Source organism: Haemaphysalis longicornis, unplaced genomic scaffold, assembly GCF_048455015.1.
Source record: "Haemaphysalis longicornis isolate Haplotype H1 unplaced genomic scaffold, Haemaphysalis longicornis Haplotype H1 scaffold_10, whole genome shotgun sequence".
NCBI lineage: Eukaryota > Metazoa > Arthropoda > Arachnida > Ixodida > Ixodidae > Haemaphysalis > Haemaphysalis longicornis.
This window is the reverse complement of record NW_027526204.1, coordinates 149705841-149725897: the sequence shown is the minus strand read 5'-3', so window position 1 is coordinate 149725897 and position 20057 is coordinate 149705841. Positions and strand designations below refer to the sequence as shown.

General features: G+C 46.6%; 2 protein-coding genes across 2 annotated transcripts in view; both read left to right on the top strand.

Moving 5' to 3' along the window:
* Positions 1–24: 24 nt before the first annotated feature.
* On the top strand, positions 25–7043 carry LOC144159613 (cytochrome c oxidase subunit 5B, mitochondrial-like). The gene is made up of 4 exons (XM_077691201.1): positions 25–170; positions 992–1065; positions 3462–3561; positions 6785–7043. Exons 1-4 carry the CDS (start codon positions 77–79, stop codon positions 6889–6891), a joined length of 375 nt encoding a protein of 124 aa, XP_077547327.1. The 5' UTR covers positions 25–76; the 3' UTR covers positions 6892–7043.
* A 4250-nt stretch (positions 7044–11293) lies between these two features.
* Sec71 (ADP ribosylation factor guanine nucleotide exchange factor Sec71) overlaps positions 11294–20057 on the top strand; it is a 47468-nt gene continuing 38704 nt past the window's right edge. Inside the window, exons 1-5 of the mRNA XM_077691196.1 lie at positions 11294–11698; positions 14935–14971; positions 16313–16556; positions 18929–19338; positions 19857–19983. Coding sequence (XP_077547322.1) covers positions 11575–11698; positions 14935–14971; positions 16313–16556; positions 18929–19338; positions 19857–19983 — 942 coding nt within the window. The 5' untranslated portion in view covers positions 11294–11574. The remainder of the gene's footprint in view (positions 11699–14934; positions 14972–16312; positions 16557–18928; positions 19339–19856; positions 19984–20057) is intronic.

The following is a 20057-nucleotide window of genomic DNA, read 5'->3' as shown; positions in this document are numbered from 1 at the left end:
CTTCTAAATTTTTGGTTTCTGCGAACCTGGGTTCTCCTTCAAGCATCGCACACGGGCGAACTTCACGAAGGCAAGGATGGCTGCGGCGGCGGTTTTAGGAAGGTCACTCGTGCGAAATGTACGACAGACGATCTGCATCAATGCGGTGCGATTCAAGTCTGAGGAGCCACGTAAGTGTAATCCTTCTCGCTTCGTTTTCGACTGTTATCTTCCTTCGTGCACTACTGTAAGCGTGGTTTCTGTTCCGTAGGGTGGACGTGGGCTAAGCCTAGCGCATGCATTATAAACTGGGGCCGTTGGCATAAAAAACTAAGTATTAACCCACACTGACGTGTAATTAAATAGTGTACTTCTATTCTGAAGTGTGGGTCTAACGGGTAAAGTACGAAAACTCGCAAAGCCGAACGTTTGGTCTGTTCCGAAACACGTCGCCGGCTCTGACCCCGGCTGAAATCTAACGGCTCGTCAGAAGTCACGAACATTTAGAAACAGATATTCCTAAATACTTACAGGAGCTTATGTGTTTAACTCGAAATAATAATGTACTTTAGAACTGCAGAATATGTATGCAAAGTTAACGGAGAAAGAAAATGTTAGGGAGAACACTTTGATAGTTCGTGTCGCATTCCGGCGGTTTATTTGGAAGGGAGGCATTAGTAAAATATCCGTTTTGACAGTGGCAGCGGATCAGCTCTGCACATTTATTAAGCTGATTAAATCGCTAGTAGTAACGAAAGAATTGCTGTTCGCAATGTCGTTAATAAAGAGGCCCGTGGATGTTGCTCGCTTACGTCGGAAGTATTCTTATCTTGCTACACACCGGCATTCAGAGTACCTCACCTTTTCAGTTAGCTTGCCGAAATATGTTCGCTTGTCGCCAAAATCTGCTCGGTTCTGTGCTTGCAGTGTTAGTAGCGTTAGCTCTGGAATCTGTTACTTCACTGGTGTGTTGCTCATTGAGGTGTCTTGTTGTTTTGCTTCTGGTTCGTAGGTATCTACACTGCTATGGAATATGCGACCGGACGAGAGAAGCAGGAACTCTTAGCCAGGGCCGCTGGAAATGATGTACGTTGGTGCAACCCAGCTTTTTTGTAGGTTGCATGCACTGTCTTGATCGTCTATTGTTCAGCCGTGCTGTTATCAGAGGGAGGCATGCATGTTGGGGGCCGCGTAGAAACATTTCAAGTTGCGGACATTTGAAGAAAGTGGGCTATAATCAGTACGTACTTCTTGTCAACGTCACAACAGTCTGAGTGGCCCTTCTACGGGGCTGTATGGATTGCGAAGACTGTGGCTGTGACCTTATCTTATCTCCAAAAGCTCCACACGGAAGCTGTGAGGTAGTATCCCACGATGGTACCGATGGCATGACGTGAAGACTACCAATAAGGATTTTGAAAGTTTGCTTGGCTCTCTGTTCAATAATGGAAAGCAGAACTGTTTCGAGGCAAAACCTTTGCTAGCTCCCGGAAAGTCTGTCTGTGGGCCGAAGACCAAAATGCCCGGGTCAGTTTTGGTGCACATTATACAGGTCGTAGTAGTCTAAATTGGTTAGTAGCTCTCTATTGCACACATCGTGTAGACGAAGTGTTTTTCCCGTTCTTCTGCTTTTTTTTTTTTTTTTTTTTTTTCACGTGAAACGTTTTTAGGCTGCTTTTCCTATTTTTGAATGCCATGTGTGCCTTTGACCAATGACCTTGGGGTGTTCTTGGGCTACTTCCAAGACATTCATGTGCATGGGTGGGTATGTGCTGTTGATCAATCACCTTGAAGCCCCCAACACTGGTCGGTCTGCCATTTCGGTGCCTGGCTGGCTGAAACGCTGGAGGCGGTAAAATCGACCTGAAAAACTTGAGTCTGTGAACTGTGTTCGTTCTGGTGTGGGGAAAAAAAAGAAATGTTTTTGCGTATGCTACACGATTGCTTACCAATAACATCGCTTGGGTTCTTTGGAAAAAAATAGACTGCAGGGTGAAAAAGTCTCGGGTCAGTGGTGCTAATATTAAGACGAAACCTTAACCCTTTCAGGTCTGAATTTTTTATTTCGAGCAAGAAGATTTTTTGTGTGTTTTGCTTATAATTGTGATCCTATAAGCTTACAAGCAGGAAATTGTGGGGCAGGTAATTAGCAATTTAGAGTCACTCTATCTAATTTAGGCAATTAAAATTTTTAAATTCAAGAGAAACATTTTTTGTGCTTGTTTTCCTAAGTTTTCAAAATCAGTGAGCCCGCATACAAAAGATAAAGGTGGTATTGAAAGTATTTTTTGAGCTACAGCCATGTGATCAAACTAGGACTTCGGTCCCTAGGGTCACCCCAATGTCAGTTTGGTCTTCACTGCAATGCCTTCCTCTCCCTAGCATGCAGCTGTAGCAAAAAATAAACAACGGGTATATGTATCGAAAGAGCAATCGAAAAAGTATTTCCCAGAAAACTAACTGTTTTGGTTTTGTTCTGAAGTTGCTGGAAGAATTTTGTTAACCGTATTTTCGAGCGTATAACCCGCACTCCCACTTTCCGTCGCCGAATAAAAAAAATATACCTCCGCATGTTGCGGCATATTTTATAAATAAAAGGATGGACCAAATCTACTACTCAAGCGACATTGCACATTTGCTTGTGCAAAAGAACTTACCTAGCTGACTGTATAACTATAGTTAATTCCACAAGCTAGGTGCAGCACTGTGGAGGCTACATTGTTGTCAACAGCCCGCCCCCTCAGGGCGTCTAACTCACCGCGAAGGAAGGAACAAAAGGTGCCGGGGCCCTGCAGTTCCACTTGCCAAGAGGGGAGAGGAGAATGTCCTTTCAGGGCCCCCTTCACGGCGAGTTAGGCGCCCCCAGTGGGCGCACTGTTTACAACAATGTAGTCTCCACAGTGCTGCACCTAGCTTGTGGAATGAACTATAGATGACTTGCTGCATACATTTTTTTTTCATGTTGGTATGTTGTTGAGCTGTGTGTGCAGAATAAGCACTGTCAGTGGGATAACAGCGGCTTTGTCGGCATTACTACTGTAGGGGCACTACGGCCCAACGCGCATCGTGGTGAAACTGCACCGAAGGAAGTACCTCGCATATAATCTGCACCTCTACTTCGCCGCTGAGCGCGGGGTTGCAGGTTCGATTCCCGGCTGTGGTGGCTGCTTTTCTGATGGAGGCGAAAAGCAAAAACGCCCGTGTGTACGAGATTTCGGCGCACGTCAAAGATCCCCGGGTGGTCAAAATTAATCCGGAGCCCTCCACTATGGTGCGCCTCATCGCCTGCGTTGCATTGGCGTTTTAAACCCTATAATCAATGACTTCATCCTTGAAATTTTTGCATTTTTAGTGTGGGTTATACACGGTAAAATGCGGTAATCTCTTAAATATAGGACACCACGGCCGGAAGGGTTAATGTGTGTTGTTACCCGGTCTTCCTAAGGTGGTACTACTACTGAATGTGGGCTTTTCTTCTGCAGGATCCGTTTGACATGAAGGTCTTCAAGAGGGGCCCAGGCACCAAGGACAACCCCAACCTGATCCCGTCCCACCTAGAGAAGCGAATGATTGGCTGCATCTGTGAGTAAAAGATAGGTGCAGTGCGGTTGGTACGGGCTGATACTGACGCGGCCATTCTGGTGGTGTTAGTGCAAGCAAATACCCTATCAACTGTTAAGCAACTGTCTTTGGCCTTGGCTAGTATGGCGCAATGTACGAAAAGCTGGGTAAAGGCATAGTGGAGAGACTGTGTTAACGTACGTGCAAACATATTTTGCTAGAGTCTTTCCAGTCATGGGCATGTTACCGGTAAAAAGTGTTAGTTGTGTAGTTACGTAAGCCAAAAAAGCAACTTAGTTACTGTTACAGTTTCCAAAGGTAACTTATTACACTGACTCTGAAAAAGTAATGTCGTTACATTTCCGTTACTGTATAAAACTAAGCGATAGATGACAAACCAAATGAGTTTTTTTTTTTTTTTGGTAATGTAGGAAGGCAATGCGGGTAGTCAAAATGGCACGTAAAATCCTAGCTGAAGGGAACCTAAGTGAAGGCACACTCAAGCCCAAGAATCATTGTGTACGTCTAATTTTCTTGCATCAACTTTTTTGTTGTGGTGCTCCCTTGGTTGCAGAAAATTTATTTGCAAAACTTAATGCAACTGCGATAGCTTGTTTCTCAATGTTGGCATCCGAAAGTTTCCACTCGACTGAGGGCGAAGGAAAAATTTTAAGAAATCACCCTAAAGATGGACCTGCAATATCGATATTCTGCTGAGAAAGTAATTTTCTGAGCGACCTCGTCTCCTAAACTGTAGGGGGAGCTGTGTTGTGGAGAGGAGGAAGTTGGAGAGTATACGTGGAAGAAGAAAGTGTGAGCTGTATGTCAGCCTTGGATAATTTTTTATGAAAAGGGAAGTAACTGTAACGCTATGAATCTCCGGTTAGTTACCATATGACAAAGTAACGGTGTTACAATTACAAGTTCCTGTAACTTAAAAGTAACTAGATAGAGGTACAAGTTACCGAAAAAAGTGACTAGCGACCGGTAACACGTTACTAGTATGTAGTTACTCCCAAGAGTGAGTCTTGGACGCATCACTTTTTGTTATAACTATAGATGCGTGAATATCAAGTTTGGGGCTACGAATCAAATACGGAATGTAACGACTGGCTGCCGGTCAAGTATTTTCAAATTTGAATATCATTGCTTTAGTGTGTGTACAGATGCTAAATCAGCTACAGAAAAAAAAAAAAAAAAAACTTTGGCAGTCAGGACTTGACACATCTGAGTGTACGGGCTAATTGTAGATAAGGAAATTGTACAAAAAAGAAGACAAGGTAGCCAAGTAGTGGAACAAAAATTTGGCATACGTTGCTATGGCAAAGTGCGGGTTCCTCAACATGCTGTGAATTCAGGGAGTGTACTCCAATGGTCTATTCAGTCGTTGACCTGCCGCGGTGGCTCGTGCTGCTGAGCCGAAGGACACGGGTTCGATTCCCAGCCGCCGCGGCCGCTTTTCTGATGGAGGCGAGAAGTCAAAGCGCTTGTGTGTTCCAGATTTCGGCGCATGTTAGAGATCCCCAATTGGTCAAAATTAATTCGGAGCCCTCCACTACGGCGTGCCTGAGTAGCATCGGCGTGTTAAACCCCAGAGTAAATCCACCTATCAAGTCATTGAAAAAAGGCTGGGTGCGCTAGTGGCTGGCACAACCTTATCGCAAGCATTGGCAACGTGTAGAAATGCTTGGTTCTTTACTCTTGCCACTATGCTGACGGGATAGCTGACGTACACTTACTTCGTGCAAGGCTTGCAAGCATTGGGCTTTTTGCACGGCTTCGGTGTTGCGTGAAAAAGCCAATCCTAAGGAGCACGCTGTGTGGGGAAGAACATTTGCATGTCGTGCAGTAGAGCCAACTTTTATTGCTCTATTATTCGTGAATTTTAGATACTTCGAATAGCAAAACTGCACTGCGTGTCATATAGAAAATACTGTTGCGAAGTACGGTGTAGACCGTCTATAACGTATGTTACGGAAGCCGCAAAAATTGGCACTATAAGCAATGCCGAACAATAAACAAAACATGCTCGAATCTAGCCACATTGCAACCTACCTCCCGAGTTTTTCATTGTTTATCATCAAACACACAGCACTTAAAAATGGGCACAATCTATATTTTGTCTCTTTTTTTTTTTCCACATCAGCCACTGCTGCAGGGTCTTTACAAACTGCAAGCGCAGTCTTACGAATGGTGCGCACGACTTTAACTTCCTTTGTGTTTTGAGGGAGTGCGGCTGCATTTCTTAGAGTCTATGAACGGATGCCGTGGGATGTGATAAGAACACAAGCATTTTTTTTTCCCCACCCGGTTTTGCATTAGCGATGCTGAAGGCAGTTGCTTATCAGCACAACACATGTGTAGTGGAAACCCCCGGCATCACAGCTTACTATCGCCAAATGTTCGAAAAGGGAAAGGGCGATTGTTTATCTGTACAACGTTATAATAAAACCAACTTACCACTCGTGGAGGGAGAGTAGGGGGGGAAGGGGGTCTCACCATAGAGCTTCGGAGGTATGTCAAGCAAAGGCAGTTATCACGCGAGTGCAAATGAACACTCAAACTAAAGGGTGCCTATCTTTTCCTTTTGTATGTCGAAGTTAGATGAGAGCATGCTGCTTCAGATGGTGGATTCCTTTTTTTTATTATTATTGTTATTTTTTTTTGCCACCCTAAAACAATGCCCTAGCTATGCTGGTCAATCAGCAGACCTGCCAAAAAAAAACCACACTATGAACGGTATTGGGCTTCAGCCAAATGTGTTTCAAGTGGTGTGCTTGTGCATTGAGTTCTATAGGAGGCAAACCGGTAGTCGCAAAAACCCACGTTATATCCTGTCCCGCACTATAAGCGGTTAAGTTATAACTTGTCTACACTGTATTCAAAGTTTTTTGCATATCCACACGCGTACCTCTAGTGGTACCTGTGGCATGAGAACACTTGCTAGATTTCTCATTTACGTGCAAAAAACGTAATAAGTTTTGCAAAACGGTGGCTTAGTTTCTGTTGAGCACAGTGAGCAAATTTCAGCTGCTTTGTATGCAGCCGGGAAAGTGTCTAATGCCTGTGCTATGAGGCTGTTTCAAAGGCCTTCCGAAGGCCGTTGAACCAATTGTCTATTGAGTGCTCCCTATTGAGGGCGCAGTTGTGGGAGAAAGTGCAATTGTCACTTGAAAGTTACCGTGTAGCACAGGCATTACTCTGCCTGGCACTGTTTGCTCACAGGCTGTCTGTTGTCTTCCAGGCGAAGAGGATCAGACGCACATCAACTGGATGTGGCTTCACCGAGGGGACCCCAAGCGCTGCGAGTGTGGATACTGGTTCAAAATTGTGGACGCCAAGCCGTTGTAGTGACCACTGCCTAGTCGAGAGTAGCGCGCACACTTTCTTTCCCTCAGGCAGGAACACCAACACATTCTAGGAGCTTGGCAGTGCCACCAGTGCAGCAATGTTTGTTTTGTTCCCCTTTGGCATGGAATAAAATGATCATGCCAAGGCTTTGATCGGTTGTCGCTGTGCCACTCTTCTTTGTTTTTAACAGATGCGGGTTCGGTTCCCGGCCGCGGCGGCCGCTTTTCTGATGGAGGTGAAAAGCAGAAACACCCGTGTGTACGAGATTTTGGTGCACGTTAAAGATACCCAGGTAGTCAAAATTAAGCCGGAGCTCTCCACTGCGGCGCATGAAACCCTACAATCAATTGATTTTTACTGTCGTGAAACAATGTGGAAGGGAGTTTGGATCATTGTCTGGGTGATGGGCTTTACCAATTTAGTGTATGGTTGGAGTTCAAAGCAGGCCCGGGGCGGAATTTTGTTTGTTCATTTCAAAAGTATATGTTTTTCATTCGTTTCAAATTGTGATGTAGTTGTCATGGGGCCTCTGATGTATGCACAGAAGCGACAGAGGAAGAATGTATATAGGAGGCGAAATGTCGATGGAGGCAAGCGTGGGCAAGCGAACAGATGTCGCACCTGGTGTACTAAATGATGGCGTGCACAATTCAATCCGGAAATCTGCAGTGGAATGCCGGTGGCAGCGGCAGCTCAGTTTCTTCTGCAACAGATGCCGCTAGCTTGACCTTGGCCAAGTACTTGTGACATCTGGCCACCCAAAGAAGTGCATTTCCCCTCCTGTCTAGTCCTTGCTCTGTGGCTGAAGCTTTGCTTGTTTAGTGACTCGTTCATGTCAACCAGTGAAGGCCCAGTCGAAGTGGGCACTTTTGAAACAACTCTGGTGAGTTGTGTCCCAGGATAATTTACTTGAAAGAAAAGTGCATTTGATGGTACTGTATCCTCCTATACTTTAGTAGTTTGGTGATGAGGTTAAGTGCGAGCTGTATGCCCACAAACTGTGAAATAAGTGGAAACTAAACTGAAGAAATATGGCAGCTGCATCTTACCGGTACTCGCCTATGGGGCAGAAACTTGGAGGCTCACCAAGAAGTTCACCCTAAATTGAGGACAACTCGGCGACCCGCTGCGGTGGGTTAGTGGCTAAGTAAGGTGTTGCGCTGCTAAGCACGAGGTCGCGGGTTCAATTCACAGTCACGGCGGTTACTTTTCTGATGGAGGCGAAAAGCAAAAACACCCGTGTGTACGAGATTTCGGCGCACGTTGAAGATCCCCAGGTGGTCAAAATTAATCCGCAGCCCTCCACCTTGGTGCGCCTCATCGCCTGCGTTGCGTCAGCACGTTAAACCCTGCAATCAAGACAACTCGGCGAGCAATGGAACGGAAAATGATAGGTGTAACATTAAGGGACAAGAAGAGAGTGGAGTGGGTCAGGGAACAAATACATGTCAGGGAAATATTAATAGAATATAAGAAGAAGAAATGGGTGTGGGCAGGGCATGTAATGCGAAGGCAAGATAACCTTTGGTCATAAAGGGTAAGAGTGGATCCCTAGAGAAAAGCGTGGCAGGAGGCGGCAGGAAGTTAGATGGGCAGATGTGATCAAGAAGTTTGCGGGAATAAATTGGTCGCAGTTAGCACAGGACCGGGATAAATGGAGATTTATGGGAGAGACGTTTGCACTGCAGTGGCCATAGGTAGGGTGGTGATGGTGGGGAAACAAGTCTGATTTTAGCCATTCATTAAACTGGGGGGAAGGCTGCAGTAGCATTAAGAATCAGGTAAGTTGGTATAGGTGGTATTCATTGAAAAGTTTAGCTGTCAATTTCTTCGTTTGGCAACAATGGAAATGGCCACGGACACAGCGCGGCTTGTGCCACTGCACCCGCACGCCGAGGAACAAAAAAACACCGGCACGAGTCGTCTGCTCCCTTTCAACCCGATTCTCAATGTTGGTGTCGACAGAGATGTTATTAATCACTCGCAGTGGGCTCGAGGTATTATTTTGCGTTCAGTGGGGTAGAGTTTGGAACGTCCGATCCAAATTGTGCTTAGCACGGACAAGTACCGCCATCCCACAGAGCCTGATCTAACCAGTAACAGCGCACTCACACGTTGCCTGCATGCGTGCCTCGCCAGTGAATACAAGCTATAGGTTCATAATTGCAGTGCAATGCAGTCAGGACTAGGAATAAAAATTCAGTGCCCTTCCACTCTGTGAAGGAGGACCAGCAAAGCTGCGCGCAGTCCGAGGTGTGCACAAAACAGAACGCGCTTGTTTGTAATCTGTGATTGAGCATACTTCGTTCCTAATTAACTGGACAAAGCGTGGAAAGACTCGGGCCTTATTTTAGCAGACATGCATACGGCTGCCCGTTTCCTTCCTGCGCCATAGGCACCTTGCACTGTGTAACACGCCAACCCAAACCGCTCAACAACTGCAGTTGGAGGAGAGGTCTGCGTTTAAATCTCCCACCAGGACTACGGTATGTCATCAGTGAGGGCATGAAGTGTAGCTGTGCGTGCTGCCCCCCTTCTCCCTTCACCACCACCAGGCACGCATAAAATGGTGACCGGTGATGTGGGCGTGCTTAGGCGTGACAGACACCGGCAAAAATGTCATCCCGAAAGCCATTCAAGCTGAACAATTTTTGGCTCGTGTCGGCATTCCAAGTGGGCAAGTTACTCTTCATGCGGGAGGGATTCGCAGCTACTTGACAAGGTGGGGGGAGTGAAACACATTTATTGAGTCCTGTGGGATAGTAATGCGTGGTGGCCGCCGGTCTGTCTGATGTAGTGGCAGCCCTAGTGAACAGGGGTGTTTGGACTTCCAGGTCCTAGCTGCCCACTGTGCCCTCACTGCTCATCACAATTTAGATACGGGAAGGGACCTTAGGGGGGCAAGCCCACATCAAGTGGGCTATCTCGCTCAGTATCTCTCACCGAATTGCTTTTGTAGTGACCCGTCCATGCGGGCTCTTGGATGGGTCGCTACAAAAGCAATACGGTGAGAGGTATACTGAACAGGATGGATGCGGTGGTGCACTGTTCGTGGATGGGTCGCTACAAAAGCAATTCGGTGAGAGATACTAAGCAATATAGATGCGGTGGTGTACTGTTTGGCAAATTAGGGTATTGGTTTGCAGGAGAGGCCAGAGACGATGATGATGATGGCCCATTAAAATGGCGCATACCCACTCAGGGGGATTGGCCATGAAGAGTTCCCGATAGTTGGTGAGCACTGGATAGGTGGGGTGATAAAGGCGGCGGGTGAGACAAGTCCCACAGTGGATTGGGCACCATGGTTGGGGTGAGGCTAGCCCTGGCACAGATGGTAACCTCGTGCATCGTTATGGGCAGCCTCATTCCTTCCTGGACCAGTGTGCACCGGGTGCAGCTTGAAAAGGCAACTACGGTGGCTGCACGTTCTGCGGCAGCGGTCTTTCGTTGCTTTCGCGCGCCCATTCGCGCTTCTGTGCACGCCGACCGTACTTGAATTCCCCGTCTTGTTTCTCCAAGCGAAGGACATGCGCCCATGCCATAGCAAGTTAAAAGGGTGATAAAGAGCGCCGTTATCAGCCGATTGCGCAATCTATGATAGAGGCGTGCGAGAATGAACAAAGCAGCAGCGCCGAGTAGAGCGGCGTGACGGAAATGAAAACCAAGGGGGGGGGGGGGGGGGGAGTTAGCCATATACAGCTTCGCTGTAAAAAGACTGGACAAGCGCTTGCCCTGTTTTTGTACTGTCTGCGTGGTGATCATGTACCATAAAAGCTCTTGAAGTTCTTTTTTCTTTCTGGTTTGCCGTGATCAAATGCCGTTTCAAACCGCGGGGCAATTGCTGTTGAATGCACTCTAGGCATTTTTAAATTTTTTAATCACCAGAAAGTGCCAGCAGGATGTTCTGGGGCTTGCGAAAGATAACGGCACCAAACTTACCCTGATTTTAAATCCAGTGGGCACGCGCATGCATGTATCTACCTGCCCGTCAGATATAGTACCTTTGTTTTCCAGTTCGAAAAAGTTTTAATGGTTTTAATACTTAGCAGGAACTCTAGGACTAGAAGTGACATATTCAGGACACTTCTATGGGAACGTGGTAAACTTTTACCATGCTATCATCATCAGCTCAAATTGCCCGCTTGTGTACAGTGTTCTAGAACACTGTAGCTTGTAAATTCCGTTTGTGTAAGTGGTAGGTGACACTTGTGTTTTATCTACAGCTCGGTAAAAACTATAGTACAGCTGTTGCAACCCCTTTTCTTTTCGTTTTTTTTTTTCTCACCTAGCCGTGCCGTATGAGCTTCACCGCAAGTCACTGTCCTTGGTTGATGGTGATGCGGCTAATGCGGCAGTGCTGACGATACAACCAACCGACTTGAGCAGCGGCGGTGACTGCTGCGAGAAAATGTGTTCTGACAAATTACGCGCTCTTGCATCGGGCCACAATTGCCCCATTTGACGTGTTTCAACAGAGGACCGCAAAGCCGAGGGACGACGTGGAGCGGTACGACACGGCGACTTCGAAATCGACGGCCGAGTTTGACGTCACCTTTCGGTTTCAGCATGGCGTCGTTCGGCTGGTGTTTGGGGTGACTGCTAAGCCAACTTTAGAATCGCGTTGCAGTGCGGCGATTGTAACCTTGTCAGTGTGCGAACGATGTCAGTCAGGTAACGGAAAGAATGCGCACAGGTTCGAACACAGGCGAAATGTTCATCACTCGTGCTTTGGAGAAGATATTGAATGATCGGGAGATCAAGCGGTCATATCACTCGCAACTGAGGAAAGCCTGCGAGCTCGCCCTCGGTGAGTCGACGGCTTGTTTCTTTTTTTCCCCTCTCGTGCGACTTCTAAACGGGCTTGTTTTGACACAGCAATTACCATCCCGCTTCCCTGAACGGAACGACGTTAGCCGTGCTGCGTCGGTTTAGCGTGCTAACGGGAGTTGCCAGTCGGGTTTATGTTGATTCAGTGGAGAACGGCGTGAAATCGAGAGCAGGTGTTCTCGTAACGTAGTTTTCGTTTTTCGGATAGATCCCCCGACGCACTGGTCTCCGATTTTTGTACCCGCTGTATTCTAAAGACATTCATCGCAGCTTTGGTAACGGTTAACGACATTGCAGTGCTCTGAGCGGGGAACTTTATCTGATTGAACTCATTACGCAGCTCTCACTGCGGCCGTGCCTATTTTTGTGTTTATTTTTGTTTGCCCCCACGCGTCGGAACCATCTGGAGCCGTGTTCAGTCTTTGTTGCTTTTTAGTTCCCGAAAGGTGCTTGTTTTGTTGCGGCTTCTGGACAGCCCTGTTTTCGCATTGACGCCGCTGAGTTGTGTCAACGCGTCCAGTTGTGTCAGTTTCAGATCGTTGTCGGCGTTTAATTCGCGGGTGCTTTCGCCGTGCGGGTTGACCGTTCGTTCCGATACGGTAGTTTACGAATTCCGGCTTTGTTTATTGGTGACTACAAACATGGGAATGTTGCTATTGTATTGAAGGAAAGGATGCGAAAAAAGAAAATAGCTTCATCAGCTGCCGGTTTGTGCGCTCTCGCGCTATCAAGTCGCGGCCGCACAATTTACGTAACTTTGCAACCGATTGCTTTGATAAAAGTCGTCGCGCGAAAGTATGACCGATATGTGCGCCAATTGAAGGTAACATTGAAGGTAACTACGCATGTGCCCCTTGCGGGTACAGTCGCGTAAAATTGAATTTCCGTCGACGGGGCTCCTCACTTTTTGGAGTCATGCGCGCACGGATTCGAAGTTTTTGGAGTTTTTCGAAGCACGAAACTCTCAACTTTTCGCGTCTTGTTAGTGTGGTTTGACCTGCATTTGGCGGACGTGCATGCTAAAAGTACCAAAAACAAAATTCCACTGCAGAGGTGTTCTTATTGCGTGTACAAATTTATGATAAAAAGGGAATGAATTGATGATGAAGACTTGTTTTAATAGAGCAAGACTGGCGTAGTTTCTACAACGGTTCAGGGAGTCGCTGTAACGCCTTTCTTGCATTGAGGGCATGGAGTACCAAACACTGTTTTCATGTTTACACTAGATATGGGCAGAGAGCTGCAAAGTTTGTTGGTCCAATGACCAATGGAAAGTCACAGGCCACTCCAGAGCATGTCTTGGAGCCTGCACGATTTTCTTTCCTGTGCGATGTACGAGAGCTGTGTTTGTGGCTGACTCAACACCATGTCTCAACTGTGCAATGAGGAAAACCGTTTCACACTCTAACAAGCCAGAGCAGAAAACAAAAAAATGTAAGGAAACATCGCAGGCAATAGAAACCTGTCCGGTTCTTTCAAAATTGTAATGTTTTTTATAAATTTGCTCTGATTTGGAGGATGTAGTTTTTCTAACTTCTGCACGTGTACAAATGTGTACCCAGAAAATTCTCACCAACAATTGTTTTTGTTGCAGCTTTCTCGCAAATTCTGATCCGTAGTTGTAGAGGAAGTAGCCCTATTGAAAATAATCACACCTGCGTAAGTTTTTTCATCAGTGGAATGTTATTTACGTGTTGGGTATAGTACGTAACACTCATTTAATCTTCGAGCATTTGTGGCAGGTTTCTTGTGACGGGAACAGTGATGTGAACCGAAAGGTGGGGTGAACGTCAGAAAGGAAAAGAAAAAGTGAATAAGAAAAAAGTGAACAGAACAGCAAAAGGTGTTAACATTCTTGAATTTCTGAAAGAAAAATTTCGTGCATTAAAAGCAATACTTCATCATTTGAGGTGCAGCAAAATTTGTTTTGTTGTTCTCACCTCGCATAAACAAACAAATGAAACTGAAATATTTATAAAGGCAGTGTTTTGCATTCCGTTCGTGTATTCATCGTTAAAGTCAGAATGCCCCGGTATGATTCTACTGCTTTAAAACAACTTGTTGGTGGGCGTGTTAAGTCTTAAAACGTCTTAATTAGTGGAAGTACAACAGACATGAAAAGATTGATTTGTAGCAGCCTCCCCCCCGTTTGAGTACGTTTTACTTATGCTTATTATTACGTAATTAGTCATCCTAGCCATTTTTGCCTTCATTAATCTATTAATCCATAAAATGAACAGTCAGTAGAGCCATTAGTCAACCTTACTCCAAAGAAATCTAATACCCATGCCACACGTACATGAAACGTGTTTTATGCCTTAAGTTTTAATGCCATTAATTCGCTGCTACACGCAAAAATCTAATGCCATTCGCTCTAATGTCATTTAAGGATTTCCGCACAACTCATTCACTTTCACAAACGCCTTAATTCTGCCTACTCTCGAACGCGACGAGCACCAAACGAAACCAACGAAACTGCCAGCACCAGAGTGTTGACGCGGAAACGTAGCTGAACTTCAAAATAAGACGATTTTTTTGTTCACTCTTGGTGGCAGTGTCCTCAAGAAGATGTTGACTAAAACAGCGGCAGAAGGCAAAACATCGTGTTACTCGTTTTGAATTTTTTTGTATTTGGCTACCGCTGGCAGGCGACGACAGCTGCTGGAGCCACTTTTAGAAACGGCTCACACCATTTTCTAGAAAACACTATTTCTCACAATGTTTTCTGTCACAAAAAACATTTTTAACCCTTAAAAGACATTTTTCTCTGCGTTAAAAGCTTCTAAAATACGAGTGAATTTCTTTTTTTCAAATTTATTATCACCGTCATGCGTAAGGCATTTAATGCCTTTGCATTTTTGCGTGTAGCGCGGCCTGCCCAGATAATGTCATTCGGTATCTTAAGGCCTTAAACACTTAATAACAAGAAATAACAAATGTGATATTTACTGCCGAATGACTGTGCAGGGAAGCTCAGAGCTGTGCCATGAGCTTGCACAATGTTGGCTTGCAGAATCCCAATCAGTGGATGACAAAAACAGACAGGTGGTGTTGCCGTTAGGTTGCGACATGTCACATCCGAGCTTTGCCCAACCCATCCTGCTTTTGTGCGAGCATTTGTGCCGTGTTGTTCCTATCTTCATCGTTGCTGTAAGCAGCTTCCTTTCATCGTTGTTGCTGTGTGGCTTACGTGTGCATTGTGCTTTTCTTCCACAGAGGAGATCAAAAATGAAACCAAGAACCAAGCACCAAGGTAGGTGGCGAGCCATTTTTTTCTATCGGTGCTTTGATTGTGAGAATTATCATCAGTGATAGCGAACAGTCACACGTGGTGTAGGGCATACCAAGGTCAGATGAATAAGAGTCAGCAGGGATTCGTTCTCGTACTCCTTATGGAATCGCAAAAAAAAAAAAAAAAAAGGTAAAGAATGTGAGGTTGGTTTGCCTGCGTCACTCAAGCACTTCCTTAATGAAGCCTTCAGGGCATTCTTTCAGCGTGCTTTTGTCAGGATGAGATTTTTGCAATGAGGATTTTTAGTCTAACCCGTATACCTAAGCACTGCTTTGTAGTATCTGGACGCTTTGGCAATGTCTTAGGATCCAAAGTTCTCTTTACGGCTTTGAAATTTAATGCGGAAGCATTAGTTAAATGGTCCTCGAAGCAGAAGAGGTGACATTGATGTCTGTAGCAGTGAAACAGCACCTAAAATGGCCGACAGGGCAAAAAAATAAAAGTAAACTAATTGAAAAAGAAATTAGAATAATTCGAGGATGTACGAGAATCAAATTCAGGGTGTCTGGAATACAAGTTGGTCATGCATACGGCTCCATTGCTCTAACTTTCTAAGGGTGGACCTTGTGAATGTGCTTCAGATTTCAACTTTAAAAATATCGACAACCAGTACACGTGGCATAATGTGCAGTGGGTTTGATTTTGCTTGGAATGTTATTAGGTCGAACATTAAGGAGATCACAAGTCAGGTGGAGTTGGCCAGTGACAGTGACAGCTGTCAGGAGAAAATCAAGGCTAATTCAGCAATTTCTATTTGGCTGCGACGTCAACATAACCAACAAAAATGATCAAATACCTCAGTGGAGTTGGCCAGGGATGCAGTTGCTGAAGCTTTGATTTGATTGATTGTAGTGTTTAACACACGTTGCAGGCAATGAGGCGCGCCGTAGTGGAGGGCTCCGGATTAATTTTGACCACCTGGGGATCTTTAATGTGTGCCGAAATCTCACACACACGGGCATTTTCGCTTTTCGCCTCCATCAAAAAAGCGGCCGCTGTGGCAAAGAATCAGTTGCTGAAGCTCATGACCAGTTTACTGATTCCCATTGGCTGCGATCCCAGACGTGGTGGCCACTTTTCAGATGGAGGTGAAAGTGAAAACGCCTGCTTGCCTCGAGATTTCGATGCACATTAACAATCTCCTGCTGGTCAAAGCTAATCCAGAGCCCTTTATTATAGTGCGTTAAACACCCAAAATTGTATTTTTTTTTTTTTGAAATGTCAACATACCCATCTACTTAGCTCTAATTGTTCTCTCTCTTGTATTGACAACCTTCATTTTCTCTCTTTGCGCCTGTCCAGTGACCAGGAGACGTCGTCGGCACTGCCGCTGCCCAAGGGCCAGGCCGGGCTGGAGGCGGAGCGGTACCTGCTCCCCTTTGAGCTGGCCTGCCAGTCCAAGTCACCGCGCATCGTCATGACGGCCCTGGACTGCATCCAGAAGCTGATCGCCTATGGCCACCTCACAGGGAACCTGCCCGACCCTATGGAGCCTGGCAAGCTCCTCATCGACCGCATCGTTGAGACGGTCTGCGGCTGCTTCCAGGTGCGGGGAGGGGCTGGTCAAGTTTTAAGGGCAGAGCACTTTAGGGGCTCGCCTTGTTGCCGTAGCTCGCTCGCTGGACCCAAGTAGAGCCACATGGCGTTCCATCGTTGCGGCGTAACCCAGAGTCTTCGAAAGCCAAGCGGTCTATATAATCTTAAGCGTTCGAAACTCGCAAACCGCTTTCGCTTGTCGTACACCTCCCCGTTGTTTAGCGCAAAGAAAACTGCAGGTACATTTGAGGCAAAATATACATAATTAAACGGCAGTGCCCGCATTCGTTTAGTTAGGAATGCTTGTTGGGCTGGTTTTTACGATAGTTAGCGAAAAAAAGTGGCAGTGCAACGCCGGCACGTGCGGGAGGAAAAGCAAGCACAAAAAGAACAGAACTCCCGCTGGCACTGTTTCAGGCTGGGGGGCGCGCGGGCACTGCGAAGGTGGAATTGCATTGGGTGGTAGCAGAGAGCGGATAACGGCGCTACAGCCATTATGGCAAATCACTGCTCTGCACGTCCGACAGCTTTCACATTGAGTGGAACGGCTCTAATTTTTAAAAAATTTTAATGGGCCTCATATGCTGATAGTGTAACGTAAGGAAGAGAGTCCAGTTGAACAGTACCATAAAATTTGGAGCAAGTTACCTCCCGTAAGTAAGTTGAAATCATTGGCAAAGTGGGGCCGGCACTATCTCAGAATGGGAGTGGCACCGGAATTCAAGATGGGTACGACAAAATTTTCTGTCAGAAAAACATGCACACGTGCAAACACACACACACACACACACACACAATGTAGATTGAAATTTTCATTTATCTCTAAGGGAATACAAACTTTTATTAGGCTAAAGGGTGATTACCATTATGTTAGAGGGACACGGAAGGTTGAATAACTTTTTGTTTATTCTGAAAGGGTGCGCATTTTGTACCGTTTTTGCTACGGTCACCCAGCTCACCACTGTTCGCCCAACTTACCACTTTTTTACAGCTCTTTGGACTTGTTCGATTGCCAACAACGTCTTGTTTCCTTAGAAATTGGGAATTTCTCTCCGCCTTTTCCCTTGCATGTTTTTTGTGACGCTAAAGGGCGCATTGCAGGATGGGGCTATTCGATTTACCATCTTAGGCTCACCATGGACTCCCCGCGAAGCAATTGGGCATTTATTTTTTACGTATATTTGAATGGCGTGAGGAATTTTTGGGCTATGCACAATGAGTCCAAGACTAAATCAAAGAAAGAGCCTCAGTGTTTGGAGTGGTGACCCGAGGCCCTATTTTCAATATTTCTCAATCCGTGCCACCTCCTCCTTGAGTGCCTGTTCTTAGTGGCTTCCACTTGCATCGCTGAGCCAATTGTGAGCCAATCTGTTTTTTAGAGCGGAAGCTCTATCGCTTCAGGTACAAACCCGGAAACAGCTTGCGAGCTTGATCTAACCCTCAAGCTCAGCCAAGGTTAAGCCAGCGTGTCGTGCGGTTACGCAGTGAAAGCATCTAATTGCTTGTTTTGTTCCAAGGAAATGGGGGCAGGGGACTGGATGGGGATGGGGGGAAACAGTAAGGGCTTGTGCTATCGGAAAATGCTACGATGTGGTGCTGGCTGCATGCACATTCTCTGCGCACTCGTGCCTAAGCTTCATTTGCACTGAGCAGTGTGGGTATTTTGTCTCAGGGTGCAATTGTGTGCATGTTCCCTCTCAGAGTAAAAATTTTACCATTTCTTTCTAAAGAAAGTGGAGGGAAGTGCGAATGCTTAAAGTGCATACAACCTTCGCTGAAAGTGAGTCCAAATGTTCGCCACACCTTCAAAGACCCAAACGCTAACGAAGAACCAACCCACGCGACGATTTTTCGTGCCCTAAGTAAACGCATCTACGAATGATCTAGATGTATACCGAAACGTGGTTTATATGAGATCAAGGTATACTATTGTACTCCTCCTTCATTGTTGATGTTTGTGTTGTCTTATCTGGAACTGTTCCTCTTTGGCGATTTTCAGATAACCGTTTTGACTCGATGGAAGCCCGGTTTCATGCACGCGCCGTGTGTCCCAAGATGTTATGAGAGCTTTTCGGTCGACCACCCGGTCTAAGTGGAAATGCTTTAGTTTTTTTGGACAGGATGCAATCGGTCTTGCTAAGAAAGCTTTCGCTTTAAAAACAGAGCCATTGTTGACAAACTTGGTTTAACCATGTTTAAGAGTGGCAGAACTTTTAGGCACCTCGTTGGTGCGGTCGCCTCTATGACTGTCCTCCCCTCCGGTTTAGCGTGAGTTAGGGCCTTGTTTCCAATTTTACTCAATCCCCGCCCTCTCCTCCCCGAGTGCCGGTTCTCATTGGGCATGAACAACGGCCAATCGGAGAGCGTCCTTCCCCTCCGCAGGGCCCGACGACGGACGACGGCGTGCAGCTGCAGATCATCAAGGCCCTGCTGACAGTGGTGACGAGCCAGTGGTGCGAGGTGCACGAGGGAAGCGTGCTGCAGCCCGTGCGCACCTGCTACAACATCTACCTGGCCTCGCGCAACCTGGTCAACCAGACCACCGCCATCGCCACCCTCACCCAGATGCTCAACGTCATCTTCGCCCGCATGGAGGCCTGCTCCTCCGCCGCCGCCACCACCAACAACAACGGTGGAACGGCGGGAGGAGGAGTCTCCTCTTCCACCGCCCCCACCAAGGCGGAAGGGGGGCTGGGGGTCGCCGACTCGGACTCGCGGCACTCGGACAAGGCGGAGGCTGCGACGCCATCGCGGGACGCCCAGGAGCAATCCGCTGACAACAACAGTTCGAGGTACGGAGCTAAACATTGGCTTTGACCAAGTCTTGACAACCAAAGCTGTTTGGGAGGAGGTTGTGGGTGTGTGTGCCGGGTGCGGCAGTGCCTTTTTTCAGGTGGAGGCGAAAAACGGGACACCTGTGATTGCGTGATGTCGGCACGTTTGGGAGGATCGCAAGGTGGTCTGAATTATTCCATAGCCCTTCACACATGGTGCACTTCGTATAGAACCTCCAGCTTTATATGTTGTGGCTATACCTTGACTATGGGTGCTCTGTAGTGGAGGGCTGTGAGCAACAACTATGCATATGTTTATTCAGTTTGTATCTCACTCTGATGAGTGCCAGTTCCTGTCTGATATGTAAGCAGAACTCGTTGTTTTAGCGTGTCTGACATTTTACTCATTATATTTTTCCGTGCTCTTTGCGAGCTTGCTTTGTTTGCAGACTGTATGTATGTGTGTAGTTCTGTACATACATACATACGCTACCAGCAAAGAGATTCCACAGCTCTTTCTTTATTCTTTAACACAGCTTGGCGGTAGCAGGCACCATCATAGAGCCCCCGCAGACACCACCTCCCCCCTCGTCGACGGGGGCTGAGGACAGCGCAGCAGAGGAGGACGACACCAGCAGTGTGAATGAGGATCGGAGTCACGGGGTGAGTCAAGGCATCCAGGGTGTGCTCTTTCTTGGCCTTTATTAGTCTGGTTTCTTCATCACCGCTCTCGGGGC